The sequence below is a fragment of the Vulpes lagopus genome, chromosome 11, assembly GCF_018345385.1.
Source record: "Vulpes lagopus strain Blue_001 chromosome 11, ASM1834538v1, whole genome shotgun sequence".
In the NCBI taxonomy this organism is placed as follows: Eukaryota; Metazoa; Chordata; class Mammalia; order Carnivora; family Canidae; genus Vulpes; species Vulpes lagopus.
This window is the reverse complement of record NC_054834.1, coordinates 74,748,542-74,769,009: the sequence shown is the minus strand read 5'-3', so window position 1 is coordinate 74,769,009 and position 20,468 is coordinate 74,748,542. Positions and strand designations below refer to the sequence as shown.

Genomic DNA, 20,468 nt, shown 5'->3' with positions numbered 1-20,468 from the left:
TCTAAAATAACATTTTAGATGTAAATAATCCTGAAAAGCATAATAAAACAATCCTTTTTATTTGAAGCCCTTAGAAAAGATGGAGAGTGTGTGTGTGTGTGTGTCTGTGTATCAGGCAAACTTATAAATATGTCCATAAAATTTGCCATTAGAGAATAAAACAGTACTAAAATTCATACTCACAGGTAAGCTTTATTGCATTTTAACATGAAAAACTTGATTATAATTCTACATTTGAAAACAGGTATTGGGAGAGCCTGACCTGATACTCTTCTTACCTAGTATCTTAGTCCCACATAATATTTCAAATTACTTTGAGACCAGGCTTGTTTTGTTTTGTTTTGTTTTTTAGTGTATTGCCTCTAACAGTTCTGATTTAAAGGTAAATGGTCTTAGGTCTAAAATTTGTACTCCATGGTTATGATCCCAATAGTGGACTTTAAAGGTGCTTGCTCATTCACATCTCAGTGTTCTTTTCAAGGTGGAAGATCTTCGAATAACTAGCTATGATGTGGAACATATTCTTGTTTGAAGCTCTATGGTTATAAACAGTAAGATAATGGTAGTTCTCTCTGTAAGTCCTTTATCAAGAATGCCTATGATTACCCTGTTATCTCCCTCTGACAGCAGCTGTTTGTTTCTGGAGCAAAATTTGGGTACTGCCTTCAGGTGGGCTGGATAGGGAGATCAGAGAAAGTTGGAATTATCTCTGGAAAATACGAAATGAGCTGGGTATACAGTACTTAAAAATGTATCATTTATAGGTAATATGGCAAGCTGTTTTAGTCCCCAAATGACCTACTTTTGAAAATGTTAATTATCTTTGTAGAGAAAGACATCTTTTTTTTTTTTTTAAGATTTTATTTATTCATGAAAGACACAAGCAGAGGGAGAAGCTGGCTCTCTGACAGGAGCCCAATGTGGGACTTGATCCCAGGACCCCAGAATCACACCCTGAGCCAAAGGTAGACACTCAACCACTGGCCACCCAGGCGTCCCGAGAAAGACACCTCTCTTTTTTTTTTTTTAGATTTTATTTATTTATTCATGAGAGACACGGGGGTGGGGGGCAGAGAGGGGCAGAGACACAGGCAGAGGGAGAATCAGGCTCCATGCAGGGAGCCCGACATTGGACTCAATCCCAGGTCTCCAGGATCACGCCCTGAACTGAAGGTGGCGCTAAACCGCTTAGCCACCCGGGCTGCCCTCAAGAAAGCCATCTTGAATTTGAATTACACAATCTTCTTATTTTGTTCTTTTTAACGTGGTAAGAATCTGCCTGAGGCTGATTGTTGGGCGAGAAGAATAAAGGAAAGAGAAGGCAAATGAGAAATAGAAATGAGCGGAAGTTAACAGTTTGGGATTTCCTTTCTGGCTCTTTAGCTTGTGTGGAGCAACAGGATTGGATGGCTGAATTACTGCCATAATTAGGAATAAGCGAAGATCTTCATTTTTAGTGCCTTGCTGTTGCTGGGCTTCTTTTGAACTTCACAGAGTTAAAGATTTCTTCCTCGTGTGCTGTTGAGTTTGTCAGTCAAGTCTCATTACAGAGGAAAGAAGGATCAATTCCTCACCTTTGTGATTTCAAAAATAGTACAATGGTCCTGGAATAATGATATGGTAGCACATAATTGAAACTTTCTGGGTACTTTTATGATATATCATTTTTCTTGTAATTCTAGAGTCACACGAGAGCTACTTTTTTTTTTTTTTTTTAAGTAGGCTTTACACCCAGCATGGAGCCCAATGTGAGGCTTAATTAAACTCATGGCCCTGAGATCGAGACCTGAGAGCTGAGATCAAGAGTCAGATGCTTAACCCATTGAGCCACCCAGGTGCCCCATAGGGCTACTTTTAAAACATATTTTATATTTTGTCGACTTATTCCATTCAGGTCCCCAGTCACTTCTTTTCCCGGTATTCTTGGATAAGGAGCTCTTTTTCCAGGGGAATACTGAGAACCATAAGGACCTTAGACAAGACCATTTGGTCCCAACATCTTAAGAAGCAGCTAAATGTTAGAAAATGAGAATTGTTAGATTCACATGCTAGTCAGTATGGAGACTAAGTTCCTTCTTCTGTACCACATTGCTCTTTTTTCCAGCTTAAAATCTTGGTCCCTATCCTCCTCTTCACCTGCAACTGCTTATGTTTCTATGGAGTAAAAGTCCCTCAATCAAGCTTTTGTTTTTACTACTTCTTTGAAATGCCTAGTCTTGTGGTCACCAGTATACATTTTCTGTCCTCTGTTCTACTTCCAGCAGTTTGACATGTCGTCTTAAGTGCTTTGTTCCCTGGTTTGTGAGGACGCATCCTTTTGCTGCCTCACTGGAAGCTTTCTGTTCTGCAGACTTATATGCATGCATTAAAATGCCCAGGGTTCTATCCTTGGCCTTTTCTCTTTCTTATTCAAACTTTTCTCTGGAAGATCTCACCCATTCCCATTCCTCTAAATACCATCTTTATGCCATGATTCCTGAATATCTATCTCTAGCCTGATCTTACCCTTGAAAGTCCCTCGAGACTGGTATAGCCAGTTGCCTTCTTTAATTTTTCCATTTGGATATGCAGTAGATGAACAAACTTAATAATCTCTTGACTTTCTCCTTTTTCACCCCAAAACTTCCCCATCTCCCTCATCTGAGCAAACTGTAGTGCCATCCATACACTCAGTTACTCATGCCAAAAGCCTATAAACATCTTTGATCTTCTTTGTTTCCGTAGCCTGCGTTCAGTCCATCAGCAAAATCTATCAGTTCTACCAGAATGTTCCTTAATTCCACCCTTCTATCCATCCCTACCATCTTCCTATCTTACCTGGACTTCTGCAACAGCCTCCTAACTGGCCTTCCTGTTTTTGCCCTCCCTTTTCTGTAGGCCATTATTCATATAATGGTGATCTTCCATAAATCATTTGATATCATCCACTGGTTTATAACTCTTCATTGACTTCCCACCATTAAATGAAGATCTCTACCTCATAACCCAGCCTCCATTTGCTTTTCTAACTTCACCTCTTACTTCTCCCCTCATTCACTGTGCTCCAGACATACATGCCTTCTTTGTTTCCTTCACATATCCCATCTTCATTTTATGTTTCAGCTGCATGTTCTTTATGGTTTTACCTGTATGTCTGTCCCTAAATAATTAGTAGTTTATTTTTGCTTGGTTTTGAATTTGGTACAGTATCTTACTATATGTAGTCTTCTGCAACTTGTTTCTCATTCAGTATTATGTTTTGAGATTAATGCATGTTGAAGTGTAAGCTTAATTCATTCATTTTCACTGCTGGATAGCACTTGATTGTTTAAGTACACTCCAGTTTATCTATTCTTTGACACAGTGTACACTTAGGTTCTGATAAGCATAATACAAAAAATACCTAATTTATAGTGAACTTACCATGGGCCAGTCACTATTCTCATTGTTTTTGTGTATGTGAATCTTCACAACAGTCCTCATTTTGCTGATGATGAAGCAGAGATATAGGAAGATGAAGTAGTTTACCCAAGGTTGTACAAGTCATAAGTGCTGTGAACGCTTTTGTGTGTGTCTTCTGGTACACACGGGTAGGAGTGACAGTGCTTGACCATGGATTTTACACATGTTCAGTTTCATGAGATGATGCCTAATAGTTTTCTAAATGATTGTATCAGTCAATAACTCCCACCAACAGCATATGAGTTCCCATTGCACCACATTTTCACCCACATCTAGTTTTGCCAATTCTGTGGGTGTAAATGATATTTTGACTTCAATTTGCATTTTCCTGATTCGTAATGAGGTTGAACATATTTTTGTGTATTTATTAGCTATTAGCATTTCCTCTTCTGGAAATACAAAACATCTGTTCGTGTCGTTTATGCACATTTCTATTTGTGAGTCTTTTTCTTATTGAATTATAACTCTTTATGTTCTAGACCTTTTGTTAGTATTATGAGTTTCAGATGTCTTCTCCAAGTTCATGATTGGTGTTTTAACTCCTTATCCCCTGATGAACAGGAATTCCTAATTTTAATATGAAGTTGAATTTCTCAATGTTTTCAGTGTCTCGTTTAAGAAATCTGTCATTACCTCAAAGTATGAAAGATAATATACCATATTTCTCCTATAATTTTGCACTTCACATTTAATCCACCTAGAGATTATTTCTTATGTATAGTGTGAAGTGTGGATTCATCTTTCTTCCATTTTATAGTTATTCTTTTCCCAATTGTTGAAATACTGCCTTTTTTTCTTCTTCTTTTTTTAAAATACTGCTTTTTTTTCTTATATAAAGTTTCTGTATAATTCTAGAATTGTTTCTAGACACTCTGGTCTGTTCTGTTGATCTTTCTTTCTATTATTTCACTAATACATACTACCTCAACTAATATTGCTTTATAATAAATCATGACATCTGATAAGCTAATTTACCCACCTTGTTTCTCTTCTTCAAGAATGTCTTGGTTTTTCTTGGCTGTCTTCCTTATAATATTAGAATTAACATCTATGGGAAATCCTGTTGGAATTTTGATCAGTCTTGTATTTATTTTGTGTATCGACTCAGAGGAGAATTAAGATCTTGATGCTAAAATTTCCCTTATGCATGAGCATGGCATTTCTTTTACTTGTTTGATGTCTCAAAACAACATTTGTACATGTACAACATATCTTTCAACTCCATGGAGGCCTGGCACATCTTGCAAAGGAAGGCAGTTTAGAGTAGTGGTTAAGAGCAAAGGCACTTGGTCCCAGGATCGAGTCCCACATCAGGCTCCCTGCATGGAGCCTGCTTCTCTGCCTCTCTCTCTCTCTGTCTTTCATGAATAAATAAATAAAATCTTAAAAAAAAAAAAAAAAAAGAGCAAAGGCACTGGAACCAGACAGCTTGGGTTTAAATCCTTACTTAGCTGCTTACTGTGTGGTCTTGGGTAAATCAACCTGTCTGTATCTTCATTTCCTCACCTGCAAAACAGCTAGCAAGAGTTTCTGTTTCATAGAGATACATAGTAAATGCTCAGTAGATGTTACCTCTTACTATTACTGATTTATCCCAGGTGTCTTATTGTTACTTTGTGAATAGTATCCTTTTAAAAATTAAGTTTTATTTCTTTGTTGCTGGTGTTTAGAAATGCAGTTGATTTTGAGAGATCTAATGATTTGGTTAAACTCTCATCAATCCTAATGAGAATTCAAAAAAAAAGAGAATCCTAATGAGAATTCTTCCAGATTTCCCAAATAAGCTATCATCTATCAGCCTGCAAGTAATGACTTTTGTTTCTTCCATTTTAATCCCTATATTTTTATGTGGTTTTGTTTCTGTTTTTTGGTCTCTTACCGGGCTAAACTAGCATATAACAGTATATCCTTGAATAGAAGTGGAACCTTGTCATATTCTTGGTTGTAAAGAAAACGTTCTAGAGGCACCTGGGTGGCACAGTTGGTTAGGAGTCTGGCTCCTGGATTCTGCTCAGGTCATGATCTCAGAGTAGTGGGATTCAGCCATGTCCAACCATGGGTTGAGCTCCACGCTCAGCACTGTCTGCTTAAGACTTTCTCACCCCACCCAACCCCTACATACACTCTCTCTATAAAATAAATTTTTTAAAAAATGTTCTAATACTTCACCATTAAGATTTTTGCTATAGGCTTTTGGTATATATCCTTTTGTCAAGAAATATTTTTCTTTTCTTTTTTAAAAATTTATTTATTTGAGGAGGGGAAGAGAGTGTCCTAAAGCTTACACCCAGCACAGAGCCCATCCTGAGATCATGCCCTGAGCCAAAATTAAGAGTTGGAGGCCCAGGTGGCTCAGCAGTTTAGTGCCACCTTCGGCCCAAGGCATGATCCTGGAGACCTTGGATCGCGTCCCACATTGGGCTCCCTGCATGGAGCCTGCTTCTCCCTCTGCCTTGTGCCTTTGCCTCTCTCTCTCTCTCTCTCTCTCTCTCTCTCTGTGTGTGTGTCTCATGAATAAATAAGTAAAATCTTAGAAAAAAAAAAAAGAGTTGAAGGCCCAACCAACTGAGCCACCCAAGTGCCCCTGCATTAGGTTTTATGTTAAGACATCTTTGCATTTGTGCAGTTAACCCAAATGAGTCATGATGTATTTTTAGAATACATTACTAAGCTTAGTTTTGTTGATATTTTGTTTTGAAATTTTGCATTTATGATTGTAAATTAGATTGGCCTTTTAATTTTTCTTTCTTGGGTATTAAGGATCTATGTTAATTTTATGAAATGAATGAGAAAAGTGTTCTCGTTTTTTAATCCTCTGGAAAATGTGTATAAGGTTAAAATTATCTCTTCCTTGAATTTTTTTTTAATTTTTATTTATTTATTTATTTATGATAGTCACAGAGAGATAGAGAGGCAGAGACACAGGCAGAGGGAGAAGCAGGCTCCATGCACCGGGAGCCTGACGTGGGATTCAATCCCGGGTCTCCAGGATCGCGCCCCGGGCCAAAGGCAGGCGCCAAACCGCTGCGCCACCCAGGGATCCCTCTTCCTTGAATGTTTGATAGAGTTTGCCTCTAAAAATTATCCGGACCTGGTGTTTTCTTTCTTAGAAGAGTTAAAAATTACCGCTCAGTGTCTGCAGTGGTTATAGGACCATTCGGGTTCTCCACCTTCCCTAGTCGTTTCTCTTATGTTGTATTCTTTAGGCATCTGCCTTTTTCATCTTAGTTTCCAACTTTATTTGCATAAGTAGTTTGTGGGATGCTCTTGTGAATCTCTGCTCTATCTGGAGTAGTCCTTCTAAAGTTTTGTTTGTTTTTAACTTGAGAAGGGGGGAGGGGCAAAGGGAGAGGGCGAGGCAGACTCCACTGAACTGGGAGCCTGACATGGGGCTCCATCCCAGGACCCTGGTGCTGGGATCATGACCTGAGCCAAAGGCCAAAGCTTAACCAACTGAACCACCCAGGTGCCCCTGGAGTGTACCCTTTTAAAAACAATTCCTGGTTTCTAAATTTTATTACTAAAACATATATTTTATTTTCTATTTTATAAAATGTGCTTTATCCTTACCATTTTCTTTTAGGTGTATGGTTTTATTTCTTTTTAAGATTTTATTTGTTTAGAGAGAGTGAGCAAGGGGAGGGGAAGGGGAGAGGAAGAGAGAGAGAATATCAAGCAGATTCCCCATTGAGTACAGAGCCCCACGCAGGGCTCAACATGGGGTCCATCTCACAACCTTGAGATCATGACCTGAGCTGAAATCAAGAGCCCGACGCTCAACCAACGAAGCCATCCAGGTGCCCCAGGTGTTTGGGTTTGTTTGTTTGTTTGTTTACTTATTTATTCATGAGATACACAAGGAGAGAGGCAGAGACATCAGCAGAGAGAGAAGCAGGCTCCCCACGGGAGCCCAATGCGGGACTCTATCCCAGAACTCTGGGATTATGCCCTGAGCCAAAGGCAGAGGCTCAACCACTGAGCCACCCAGGCATCCCTGTTTGGGTTTATTTAACTGTTCTTTTTCTTTAAATGCCCTTCCCTGACATGTTTTGTTTTGTTTTTAATTTATTTGAGAAACAGAGCACAAGCAGGGGGAGCAGCAGGCAGAGGGAGAGAGAGAAGCAGGCTCTCCCCAAGGAGCAGGGAGCCAAATGCGGGGCTTGATCCCAAGAACCTGGGATCATGACATAAGCAGAAGACAGATGCCTAAGTGACTGAGATACCCAGGCAACCCCTCTTCTTTAAATGTCCTAATGGCTGCTTTGTTCATTAATTTTGGCATTTTTTTCTTATCTAATATAATCACGTAAGACTATTGTTTCCTCCAAAAATAAAAATAAAGTTTCCTCTAAGAACCTCTTTAGTTTTGATATATATTGTCTTATTAATGTTGGGATCTGAGTATTTTCTCACTTCTTTTTTCCTATGTTTCTGAGTTATTTTTTTAACCTTTATTCTTAGTTTCCTTTTTTTTTTTTTTAAGATTTATTTATTTATTTATTTGTGATAGATATAAAGAGAGAGAGAGAGGCAGAGACACAGGAGGAGGGAGAAGCAGGCTCCATGCCGGGAGCCTGACGTGGGACTCGGTCCTGGGACTCCAGGATTGTGCCCTGGGCCAAAGGCAGGCGCTAAACTGCTGAGCCACCCAGGGATCCCCCTTAGTTTCCTTTTGAATTAATGGATGGTTTTTCTCATATTCCATTTAAACTACAAGTTTGAAAGATACTCAATTTTTAGTTTCTTGGTGAAACTTTGAATGTGAATACTTAAGAGTTTAAAGCTGGTTTTCCATTTTTTCCCTTTGAAACAATTCAAGGACCTTAAAAAAATTCTGACTTGAGTCAGTTCCTGTCACATGCATGCTGTAACATTTACAATGTGTAAATCAAACATGGTTATTCTTGTTTCATATTAGCCATGTTTGTTTAAATTTACCTACATTTTTACAATTTTGTCTACCATTTCTTTTCCTATCCTTGATCTTTTAGTACCATTTTCTTATTTTTACAAGTATCCTTAGGAAGTAGCATTAATATTCAAGGCACTCACAGTGATCCTCCCTCCTGGGGTTCACACTCTTAAGTAGTTCCCTCCTATACTGAATAGGGCTGACCTATTGTAACCAGGAAGATATTCAAGAAGTGATGGAGTGTGATTTCTGAGGCTGGGTCATAAAATACATTGCTCCTTTTACCTTGCTCTTTCTTGGAACATTCACTCTGTGGGGAAGCCAGCTGCTATGTCATGAGATTGTGAATCAGCCCTGGAAGAAGAACTATGGCCACCTGTCAACCACCAGTACTTGTAAATGAGCCACCTGGGAAGAAGATCTTGCAGCTGTGGGCAAGATGATTGCAGCCCTGGTTAACATCTTGACTGCAACCTCATAAGAAACCCTAAGTCAGGACCATCCAACTCAGATGCTTCTGAATTTCTGATGCACAGAAACTGTGAGATAATAAATGTATACTATTTTAAGCCATTTATTTGTTACATAGCAGCAGATAGGTAATATACATTAATGAGAGTTTATGGTAGTAAACTGTCAGTTTTTGTTTTCCTGAAAATGTTTTAATTAACCCTCATTTCTTTTTTTTTTTTTTTTCCAATTTATTCATGAGAGACAGAGAGAGAGAGAGGTAGAGACACAGGCAGAGGAAGAAGCAGGCTCCATGCAGGGAGCCCGATGTGGTACTCGATCCTGGGACTCCAGGACCGCGCCCTTGGCCAAAGGCAGGTGCCAAACCGCCAAGCCACCCAGGGATCCCCTTAACTCTCATTTCTAAAATATATTTTATCTGTGTTTACAGTTCTATAAGGGGTAGGATAGAGAGCCATCATTGTTTTTATTCAAATAGCTAGCCAGTTTTCCAATATTATTTATTAATTGAGTAACTCATCTATTTCTTGCATACAATAAATTTTTGTTTATATTTGAGTTTAATTTTGGACACTATTCTCTTCAGTTGATCTCTTTGTTTATTCTTTTTCCTAATACCTCAATGTTCTCATTACTTTGGCTTTAGAATATATGTTAATAATCTACTGGATAAAGCCCTCTTCTTTACTCTTTTCCCCAGAGCTCTTCTGGCATCTGCCTACCATCCTTCCTTCCTTCCCTTCTTTCCTCCCTCCCTTTTTCTCTTTTTTTCTTTCTACTATGAAATTTTTTTTAACCTACAGAAAAGTAGGGAGAAGGGTTTAATGAACCCCATATATTCATCACCTAGATTGGACAATTATTAAAATTTTTTTCCGAAGTATTTTGAAGTTAATTACAAAATCATTTCCCTCTTGATTACTGCAGTGTACATCTCTGCTTCCTTTCAAATTTAACTTTTGAGGGGATTGCTGGGTGGCTCAGCAGTTTGGCGCCTGCCTTTGGCCCAGGGCGCAAACCTGGAGTCCCAGGATCAAGTCCCGCGTCAGGCTCCCGGCATGGAGCCTGCTTCTCCCTCCTCCTGTATCTCTGCCTCTCTTTCTCTCTATGTCTATCATAAATAAATAAATAAATCTTTGAAAAAATTTAACTTTTGATTATTTGCATTTTTATTTTTATATATTTATGTTTATATTTTCATAATGATTCTTTTGGTGTATTCTCTTGAGTTCTAGTAACACTCATATATCTGCAAATGGGGATTGTTTTTTGCCCTCCTTTCAGCTTTGATATCATTTCTTTTTTTTTTTTAGAATTTATTTATTTATTTATTTTTTAGATAGAAAGTGAGCAGGGGGGAGGGACACACAGAGAGGGAGAGGATCTGAAGCAGACTCTGTTTGGCCACAGAGCCTGTGCGGCTCAGTCTCACAACCCAGAAATCAAGACCTGAGCCAAAACCAGGAGCCCAACACTTAACCAACTGAGCCACTCAGGCCCCCTGATATAATTTATTTCTAATTACTTCAGCCAGCTTTCAAGAACGGTTGTATATAAATAACAGGCTCTTATATTGTTCCTGTCTTCAGAAGGAATGCTGTGGTCTCTCATCTTTAATCCTGATGCTGACGATGGAAAGTATATGTTTCTTAAGTTTATGTTAAGGAAATTTTTTCTATTGCTGTTTTCCTAAGGTTCTTTTAAATTAATTTTTAAATTAAAAAAAGTGTTAAGTAATATTTACAACCAGTGTGGGGCTCGAACTCATAAACCAGAGATCAAGAGTCCATTATATGGTTTCATTCATATGGGGAATATAAAAAATACTGAAAGAGATTATAGGGGAAAGGAGAGAAAATGAGTGGGAAAAATCAGAGAGGGTGACAAAACCTGAGAGACTCCTAACTCTGGGAAATGAACAAGGGGTAGTGGAAGAGGAGGTGGGCAGGGGGATAGGGTGACTGAGTGATGGGCACTGAGGGGGGCACTTGACAGAATGAGCACTGGGTGTTATATGTTGGCAAATCAAACATATAGTAATCTTTTCATATAGAAATCTTTTAATCGAATTAAAAGAAATACAAAAAAAAAAAATGCTTTTTTCCCATGCTTTACAGACTGACTCAACAGGGGGCCCCTAAAGGTCTTTTTTTTTTTAAATCAGGAATATAAGGGCACCTGGGTGGCTCAGTTGGTTAAGCTATGACTATTGATTTTGGCTCAGGTGATCTCATGGGTAATGAAGTAGTGTAATGATCTCATGGGTGATGAAGTAGTCCTGCAATGGCTCTGCACTCAGTAGGGATTCCGCTTGAAAATTCTCTCCTGGGCAGCCCCGGTGGCGCAGCGGTTTGGCGCCGCCTGCAGCCTGGGGTGTGATCCTGGAGACCTGGGATCGAGTCCCACATTGGGCTCCCTGCATGAAGCCTGCTTCTCCCTCTCCCTCTGCCTGTGTCTCTGCCTCTCTCTCTGTGTCTATGAATAAATAAATAAAATCTTAAGAAAAAAATTCTCTCCCTACTCACACTCTCTTATACTCTCTCTAAAATAAATAAATCTTTTTAAAAAAATAAAATTAGGAACGTATGGTGAAATTCATCAAATACCTTTTTAGCATCTAATAAAGTAATTGCATTTTTTCTTTCAAACTTATAAATGTGATAAGATGTATTAATAATTCCCTACTGTTCAACCATGCTTGCCTTGGGAGTTTCCCTCAAATATATTTTTGTTTTAATGTACTTTCTTGGTTCTTGCTCCTGACTCAGATCACTTATGTTTGTTTGTTTAAGGTTTTATTTATTTATTTGAGAGGGAGAGCACAAGCCAGGGGGTAAGGGAGAAGCAGGCTCCCTGCCAAGCAAGGAGCCTGATGCAAGGCTCAATTCCAGGACCCTGGGATCATGACCTGAGCTGAAGGCAAATGCTTAACTGACTGAGCCATCCAGGTGCCCTGATCACTTATTTTTGGCTAGACCAAAATTTGGAGGGTTTTTGTTTGTTTTGTTCTTCTGACACACCTCTTCTGCCTCTATCACTGAAACACATGGATTAAAGTGTTGTTATATTGAAGGACTGTAATTTAAGTCACTAAGGACATGGCAGTTGCTGATGGTATGAAGGGTTCCTTTGAGCAAAGGATAAGGAAGGCACTTAACCTTTTTTTTTTTTTTGCACTTCACCTTTTTGAGCACTTCTGATATTCTAGGCTCTATGCTTAGGTACTTTTCACAGTTGTTAGCTCACATAGCAATTCTATTTTGTAGATGATAAACTTAACATTTAAGTCTGTTCTGTTACTAAAGGAGCTGCAGACATAAGAATTTTCATGTGTAGTTTTAATAACAAGACCCTTCTCCCCATTTCCCCCATATTTAAGGCCCTTTCCAGAAGATTATATTCAAGGAAATTGTAGAAAGGGGAGGAAATGTTATAAATCTCACTGATATGTACAAGTAATTGGCATTTTTTACCCCCAAAATAGACATATGCTAAGTGACTGAAAATTAGGGGTTTACTTACAACTGTATGTACCTCTGCTTCATAGAAAGTCACATCTAATAGAGAATAAAAGGTATCTTTGTGGGTTATGTTTTTTTGTTTGGGTCTGGGTTTTTTCCTCATTCCCTTGTGCTTCCATCTGAACAATTCCTGGTTCCATCAGATTTCTTTGTGCGACAAGTACAGACAGGGAGTCTTTTTTTCCTCTTACCCATTTATTGTAAAATCCATTCCTCTCTGCATCTCATTTAAGCTATCTCTCCCAAATTGTGCCTTTTGGGATGATAAAATTGAGTTGCTTTGCTTTTTAAAAATCTGCTTTAGAGTTACTAGTTTTATTTGTTTATTTGTTTGTTGAGAGAAAGGGATTGCATGTGCATGAGCAAGAGAATGGGTAGAGGGAAAGGGAGAGAGAATCCCAAGCAGGCTCCATGCTCAGCACAGAGCCTAATATAGGGCTCAGTCTCACAACCCTGAGATTGTGACCCAAGCTGAAATCAAGAGTCTGATCCTCAACCAACTGAGCCATCCAGGTGCCCCAAGTGGCACCCAGATGCCCCTCAAGTAACTTCTTAAGCAGTGAAATTACGCTGCTTAAAAATTTACCTTTGTGTCGTTATTATTATTGAAGCTCATCCAGATATCTCCAGGTACCCTGTTAAAATAGAAGCAATTGTAAAAATGAACATTACTCTCACAAAGGAAAAACTTTTCCATAACTTTTTTCTGCTGATTTGCTCTTTGTCTTATAAGTGCTGTTGCAGAGAGAAGGTAGAGCTGCTTCTTCCCATCTTGTGATTAAAGAACTAAAGGGGACGCCTGGGTGGTTCAGTGGTTGAGCATCTGCCTTTGGCTCAGGGCGTGATCCCAGAGTCTGGGAATCGAGTCCCACATCAGGCTCCCTGCATGGAGCCTGCTTTTCCCTCTACCTGTGTCTCTGCCTCTCTCTCTGTGTCTCATGAATAAATGAATAAAATCTTAAAAAAAAAAAAACTAAAGGGAAGAAAAAATTGATTTGCTCATATAACATAGTCATTTCTTGGGGATCCCTGGGTGGCGCAGCGGTTTGGCACCTGCCTTTGGCCCAGGGCGCGATCCTGGAGACCCAGGATCGAATCCCACGTCGGGCTCCCGGTGCATGGAGCCTGCTTCTCCCTCTGCCTGTGTCTCTGCCTCTCTCTCTCTCTCTCTCTCTCTCTGTGACTATCATAAATTAAAATTAAAATTAAAATTAAAAAAAAAAACATAGTCATTTCTTGATAGGACAAAAAAAAAAAAAAAAAAAAAAACCACCAACAACAAAAAACCATCCAGGTCACTTGTCTTCTGGTCCCAAAAGGACTGTCAATGTAATTCAGAGACTGATCATGCAGTGTTTTATTCCATCCAGATCTTTGCTTCTCCTTTCTTTCATCTTTCCTGTCCAAAACATGGCCACCTCACTGTTCACTGATACCTAGAAGAAAGGAGATTTGGGGAGTGAGGGTGGAATATGACTATTCTCTTTTGGTGAGCCTCCCTAGTTCTGATTTGCATGGAGCAATTTTGAGGCAGCTGTGAAATACAGGTTGGAGACTGTTTGTAGATGTCATTTAAGGCTATTTCTCCTTCATCTTACAATGAAGAATAAAATCGAAGAATTTAGAAGGCTTCAAAGATTCTTGTTATTATATTTTTGTATCATTCTCCATCTACTTGTCAAGTAGACAGCCTTATTCTTTCAGATTCAGTCAAGTGGGATCTAAAGAAAATTTCTTGAAAGAATTTAGTTGGGCTCAAATAATGTCTTCACTGAAGCTGTAACACAATTACTCATGATCTTTTACGTAATTTAGTACTTAATTTTGTATGCACCATTACATTTGTTAGATAATTGTTTGATATATTTAAATCCTGTCCTCTCAACTAGGTAACTAGGTTATAAACTGCTCAAAAGCAGAGATTATGCCTCATTTTTCTATGTACCTTATAGCTTCTAGCATAGAGCTAACTACAGTAAAGATATATACAGTAAATGGTTGATGAAAATCTTGCTGTGCAAAAAAGAAAGTCCTTAAACCAGTTCTAGGGCAGCCTAGGTGGCTCAGTGGTTTAGTGCTGCCTTCAGCCCAGAGCGTGATCCTGGAGACCCGGGATCAAGTCCCACATCGGGTTCCCCGCATGGAGCCTGCTTCTCCCTCTGCCTCTCTCTCTCTCTCTCTCTCTCTGTCTCTCTCTCTCAAATAAAATATTTTTAAAAAATAAATAAATAAAGCCATTAGCCTGCATCGCAGACTAGAAGGTGAAAGGATCTGTCAAGTGAGTGGATTCCCTTTAAAAAATCTTCCTGCAGGGCAGCTCGGGTGGCTCAGCGTTGTAGCGCTGCCTTCAGCCTGAGGTGTGATCCTGGAAACGTGGGATTGAGTCCCACGTCAGGCTTCCTGCATGGAGCCTGCTTCTCCCTCTGCCTATGTCTCTGCTGTTATCTCTCTCTCTCTCTCTCTGTCTCTCATGAATAAATAAAAAATAAAATCTTAAAAAATCTTCCTGCAAGTCCTACCTAATATGTCCACTTACACATTGCCCAAATTTTAGCCATGTGTTTTCACCTAGCAGCAAAAGAAGCTGGAAAGCATGATGCTTTTTTTAGGAAGCAACATGCTCAGCTAAAAATTGGTGCTCTGTTATTAAGTAGGAAAGGGAAAATAGATGTTGGATAGGCAATTAGCAGCCTCTAACACACTGGGTAGAAACTTCCTTTAAAAAAAAAGAGGCACCTGGAATCCCAGGTTATCTGGCTCAAAAAAAATCTTCCCTTCTGCCCCTCTCTCCCACGGTTGATCTCTCTCTTGCATGTGTATGCTGTCTCAAGCAAATAATAAAATATTTTTTAAAAAACAGTTCATTGAAATATAATTGACATGCAATAAACTGCACATATTTAAAGTGTACAGTTTGACAAGTTTTGACAAATACATCCTTGAAAACATCACTACAACTAAGATAATGAACGTATCACCCCAATAGTACCTTTTTTAAAAGATTTTATTTATTATTTGAGAGAGTGCATGAGCAGAGCTGGAAGGGGCAGCAGAAGAGGGAGAAGCAAACTGCCCCCCTGAGCAGGGAGCCCTATGTGGGGCTCGATCTTATGACCCTGGGATCCAACCTGAGCAGAAGGCAGATGCTTAACCATTTGAACCACCCAGGCACCCCTCCTGTACCTGTCTTTTTTGGTCTGTGCCCTCATTGTTCTTGGGTTCTCTTGAGAGCTAGGCATAGGAATAGGAATGTAGTTAATGTCTACTAAAAATAAACTACTAAACGTTTTTTTTTTTAAATGATTGTACGATTTTGCACTCTCACCAGCCACACAGGGGACTTCTGGTTATACCACATCTTCACCAACATTTGGAATTATTATTGTTTATAATTTTAGTGTGAAGTTTTTTTTTTTTTTTTTCTGCTGTAGAAAAACAGATTAGAACAGGAGTATGATGGGGATGCCTGGGTGGCTTGGTTGGTTAAGTGTCTGCCTTCGGCTTAGGTCATGATCCCAGGGTCATAGGATGGAGCTCCACATTGGGATCCTTGCTCAGCCAGGAGCCTGCTTCTCCTTTTCCCGCCGCTTGCCACTCCCCGTTTGTATTCTTTTTCTGTAAAAACAAATAAAATTAAAAAATTTTAAAAGGTATATGCTCAGAGAAGGACCCTTCCTTTTAGGCCATAGATTCTGTATTTTTACTGCATAAAGAAGTACCCAACCAAGAAAACAGGGTAACAAGAAAACCAAGGATCAGAATCTAACTCAGCCTCTCAGGCATTGCAGCACCTCCAGTCAGAACATCTTGCCAGGCTCTGTCAGGCTTAGTCATTCTTAGAACTGTCTGGGACTGTTACAGTCAACTATGTGTAAGTGTGGGTTTAAGGAGAAATGTGTCTATTTCCTTGAATTTTTTCTGTTATATTAAAATATATATTGAAAATATTTACTTGTAATTAAATAATTTCTTCTTCTAACTTTCTAATAAAGTGCCTTGTAAGTAACTTAAATTGGGTTCTGGGCTAAGATAGATCTAAATTTGCATCTTGGCTCGACCATCTTCTGTGTGATCTTGGGCAAGTCTCTTAATCCTCCTGGCATCCCTATCTGTAAAATGGGCATATTTCCCACCCCTTAGAATTATTGTGAGACTTACATGAGATAACACAGTATATATATCCACCAACTGGTACCTGGTAGATGCATAATGAGTCATAGACATTTTTCTTATACTTTGAAGAACTAGAATTCATTTAAGCCCCCACATCTCTTTGAGTCATACCATTAAAAACACAAATAAAAAGATCTATTGAACTGATTGCCAATAAAATGGAAATCAATGTGGTGTGTCTAGTTTCTAAGCAAACACTGAGCATATCCAGTCTTGCTATTGCTTTGTTACCTAATGTATTAAATCATTCTTGGCTAGTTGACATAAGTGCTGTGGCGTAAAGGCTTATTTATTTGTTCAATAAACATTTATTGGTCTGTGATGTGTTATTCCTTCCTAACAAAACTCTGCCATATTATCCTACAATTTTTATATGTTATGTAAGAGGAAAGATGGTCCAGAGCCTTACAGCACATGAAAGAGCAGAAGACAAGTAGTATAATGTAAGTCATTAGTTGTCTTCCCCTCTGGATTATGTCATCCCCATGAGGCTAAGGGCCACATCCTTTTTAGTTTTAACGACTAATCCAGTGCCCAGCGCCCAGGAAATGCTCACTAAATATGTGGAATGTGTAAAAGAGTAAAGAAGGATCACAGCAAAGGGAAAGAAACACGTGTTCCAGATTTATCCTTGTGACTCTTTATATCTTGCAGTGAGTTTATTAAGCACCAGTCTAAAGGTAGAAAATGTTTGCTTTGGAAAGAAGCAAAAACCTAACCCATCGAAAGCATTCATAATTAGCAGCCTTCGATGAGCAACAAAATGTGGTATATCCAGTCTCTTCCATTTGTTCCTCCAGTCATATTCCCTTTCCTTTCTGGCAAGGCTTGAAAATCAGTTGAACAATGTAGTTATATTTCTTTTTTTTTTTTTTTTGTAGTTATATTTCTTAATAGCCAACTATGTGGAATGTAATAATCCCTTCGGTGTTGGCAGAATCAGAGTTCCTTTGGGGCTAGCACATCTCTACTCTGAAGGGAAAAGAGAAACATACAACGCTGTGGGTAGGCATTGAGGGGGAGATATTGGAAGAATGAGCATGAACCCAGGTGATTCCAGTTTAGCAAACCTGAGCAGGTTTTAGAAGCACAGTTGAGGGAGCCCTAGTCAATGACTGAGGAGGAATTAGGAAATTCTAAAATTTTATTTAACAGATATTTGCTGAGCAACTACACTGTTGTGCTCAGCCCTTTCATAGAAAGCCCAGAGGTGTGTGGTACCCAAAGACCTAACAAATTCAATATGCCTGGAGCTTACAGTATGATGAAGGAGGAGAAAAAGGTAAGACAAGTAGGAAACGGGCAAGAGAGCTACAGCACTGGAAAGAGGGAGCGTAAAATGGAGTCTAATCTGAGGACTTGTTATGACTCTAGTAAGCAGCATCCTTTGTATGACTCCTCATCCACCATAGCCTTTCCAAGGAAGAGAATGTTTTGAACTAGAACTACTCAAACCAGAAGCAGAAGGACAGTATTAATTTTTTACCTCCCAGCTCCTACTAGAAGACCAGGGTAGCCTGTCTTGGTTAGGCAATGTCAAGTCAGATTATAGTTCCTGACTCAAGAGCAAGGGATAGTTCTCTTTGAGTGAAGGGGGACTCCCTGATTGTGGCACTGAGGATTTTCTGCTACCCTATGCACAATTCAGTTAAAATCCAAACTGTGGCCATTTAAATCACTTTCTGCAAATAATATCTTTTTCATTTGTGTGGATTATCTCTTTGTTGCTACAAATTTACAGCTATAAATGTTTCAGGTGTGATTAGATGTAAAGTAGAAGAGGGACCGAATAAGCAAAATAAACATCTATGCCTGCCCTTGGTATACCTATCCCCCTCTCCCCTCAGAAATTGCTCCCATGTATTAGGAGTAAAAAAGTATGTCAGTTTTACCTTGAGATCATTGGGTATCCACAGAAGTTCATGGAATAAGGTACCTTTTGACAATTCTCAAGTATCAGAGTTAAATAGGAAGGTGCTCTTTTACTAAAGGAGGACACAGTTTGGCATTCTAACATTCCTACTCTAAGAGATAAACAGTGTTTCCCCAACATCATCTGTCACTTTTCTCATAAGCTCCTTATATTTGACTGGATTGTCTTTCTCAAAATTTTTCTAGGCTGTTCAGCTTGACCCTGAAGAAACTCGTCATGCTTAAAGAAATGGACAAAGATCTGAACTCAGTGGTCATTGCTGTGAAGCTACAGGTGAGTTGAGCAGGATTGTTTATTCAGGGTCCAAGGAAGCTGGAAACTTTTTGCCTACTGTTGGGACTCCAAAAATACTGATGGCTACCTCTTCTCTCCTTCCCTCTATTCCTTCCTTCCTCTCAGCCACGCAAGGAGCAATAATGTAAAATGTCTGAGCTCATGAGACCTAATGAGTCCCAGTTCTGTTTTAGTTAAACCACTTAGTTTCTTTGTCTGAAGACTAAAAACTTGTACCTTCCTGCCCTGCATATTTAACAGGATTACTACAGTATCAAGATTGGGTGATACAGATGCTAAACTGTTTGATAAATGATTCAGAAATTGCTGTGGTGGCCAATGCCTGTTTCAGTCTTACATCCAGGGTTTCTGGGTCCAAACAATGCATGATTGGAGAAGCACTTTGGGGATTTTCTATAAGGTAGAAGAAATTAATAGATTATTGTTTCAGACTTGGCAATTAAAAATTTACTAGAATATTTTAACTTCTAAGTAAGCCACATATTTAACTCCTTATAGGAGTATCCTTGAAGATACTGATCTTCAGTATCCTTGAAGATCCTTACTCAGTATCTTCAAGAATGTTTCACAAACATTCATACTGTAAGCATTCCCAAAATTCAGGAAAGAAGGGAGAACTGAACTACAGGAAGGTTAAGGAGTTTACCTGTTGCCAGCTAATTACCAGGTGGCGGAAGTGGTATTAAAAACTAAAGAGCAGGGATCCCTGGGTGGCGCAGCGGTTTGGCGCCTGCCTTTGGCCCAGGGCGCGATCCTGGGGACCCGGGATCGAATCCCACATCGGGCTCCCGGTTCATGGAGCCTGCTTCTCCCTCTGCCTGTGTCTCTGCCTCTCTCTCTCTCTCTGTGACTATCATAAATAAAAATAAAAATAAATTAAAAAATAAATAAATAAATAAAATAAAAACTAAAGAGCAGATAATTTATATAATCTCATTAAGCTCCACTGCTATACCTTCCTTAACTGTTAAGTCCTTCATAATGATGACTCCCTAGAGTTTACTGAGATCCTGGAGTCATTAAATAATAATTAGATTCTTCAGCTTAAGAATGGTATATTTAGTGAATTCTTATTCATTGAAAAGTAGTGAACTATATGGTAACTCCCTACTAACCAGCATATTTTATTAGTTAGATCAGCCATGATGCAGTAGTTTATTGTTCTAGTATTAAAATCCACATCTGTAGCACTCACAGTATGTGTACCATGCACATGGAAGAGGTCCTCAGTTCTCTTTCTGAGGTAAATATGTTATCTTCATTTAGTCCTCAAAACTTAAAGCATTTGGGGCACCTGGTTGGCTCAGCGGTTGAGCATCTGCCCTTGGCTCAGGGCATGATCCCAGGGTCCTGGGATCCTCATGAGGGATCCTCATGATCCCAGGGTCCTGGGATCCTCATGAGGAGCTTGCTTCTCTCTCTGCCTATGTCTCTGCCTCTCTCTGTGTCTCTCATGAATAAATGAATAAAATCTTAACAGAACAAAACTTAAAGCATTTGAGCACTCCTAATGAATTTGTGCATGTCCTACTTTATATTCTAATTCCCTGTTCATCTTTGTACATAATTCCTCCCAATTCTGTGAAACGTTCCCAGGCATGTTGAAAAAGCAAGTATGAGGGATCCCTGGGTGGCGCAGCGGTTTGGCGCCTGCCTTTGGCCCAGGGCGCGATCCTGGAGACCCGGGATCGAGTCCCACGTCGGGCTCCCGGTGCATGGAGCC

General features: G+C 39.3%; 1 protein-coding gene across 2 annotated transcripts in view; it reads left to right on the top strand.

The window, feature by feature from the left end:
- The window catches only part of PACS1 (phosphofurin acidic cluster sorting protein 1), a 142,765-nt gene that overhangs the window by 79,614 nt on the left and 42,683 nt on the right, over positions 1 to 20,468 (top strand). For both annotated transcript variants that reach the window (XM_041723612.1, XM_041723613.1), the window contains exon 2: positions 18,637 to 18,724. In XM_041723612.1, coding sequence (XP_041579546.1) covers positions 18,637 to 18,724 — 88 coding nt within the window. The remainder of the gene's footprint in view (positions 1 to 18,636; positions 18,725 to 20,468) is intronic.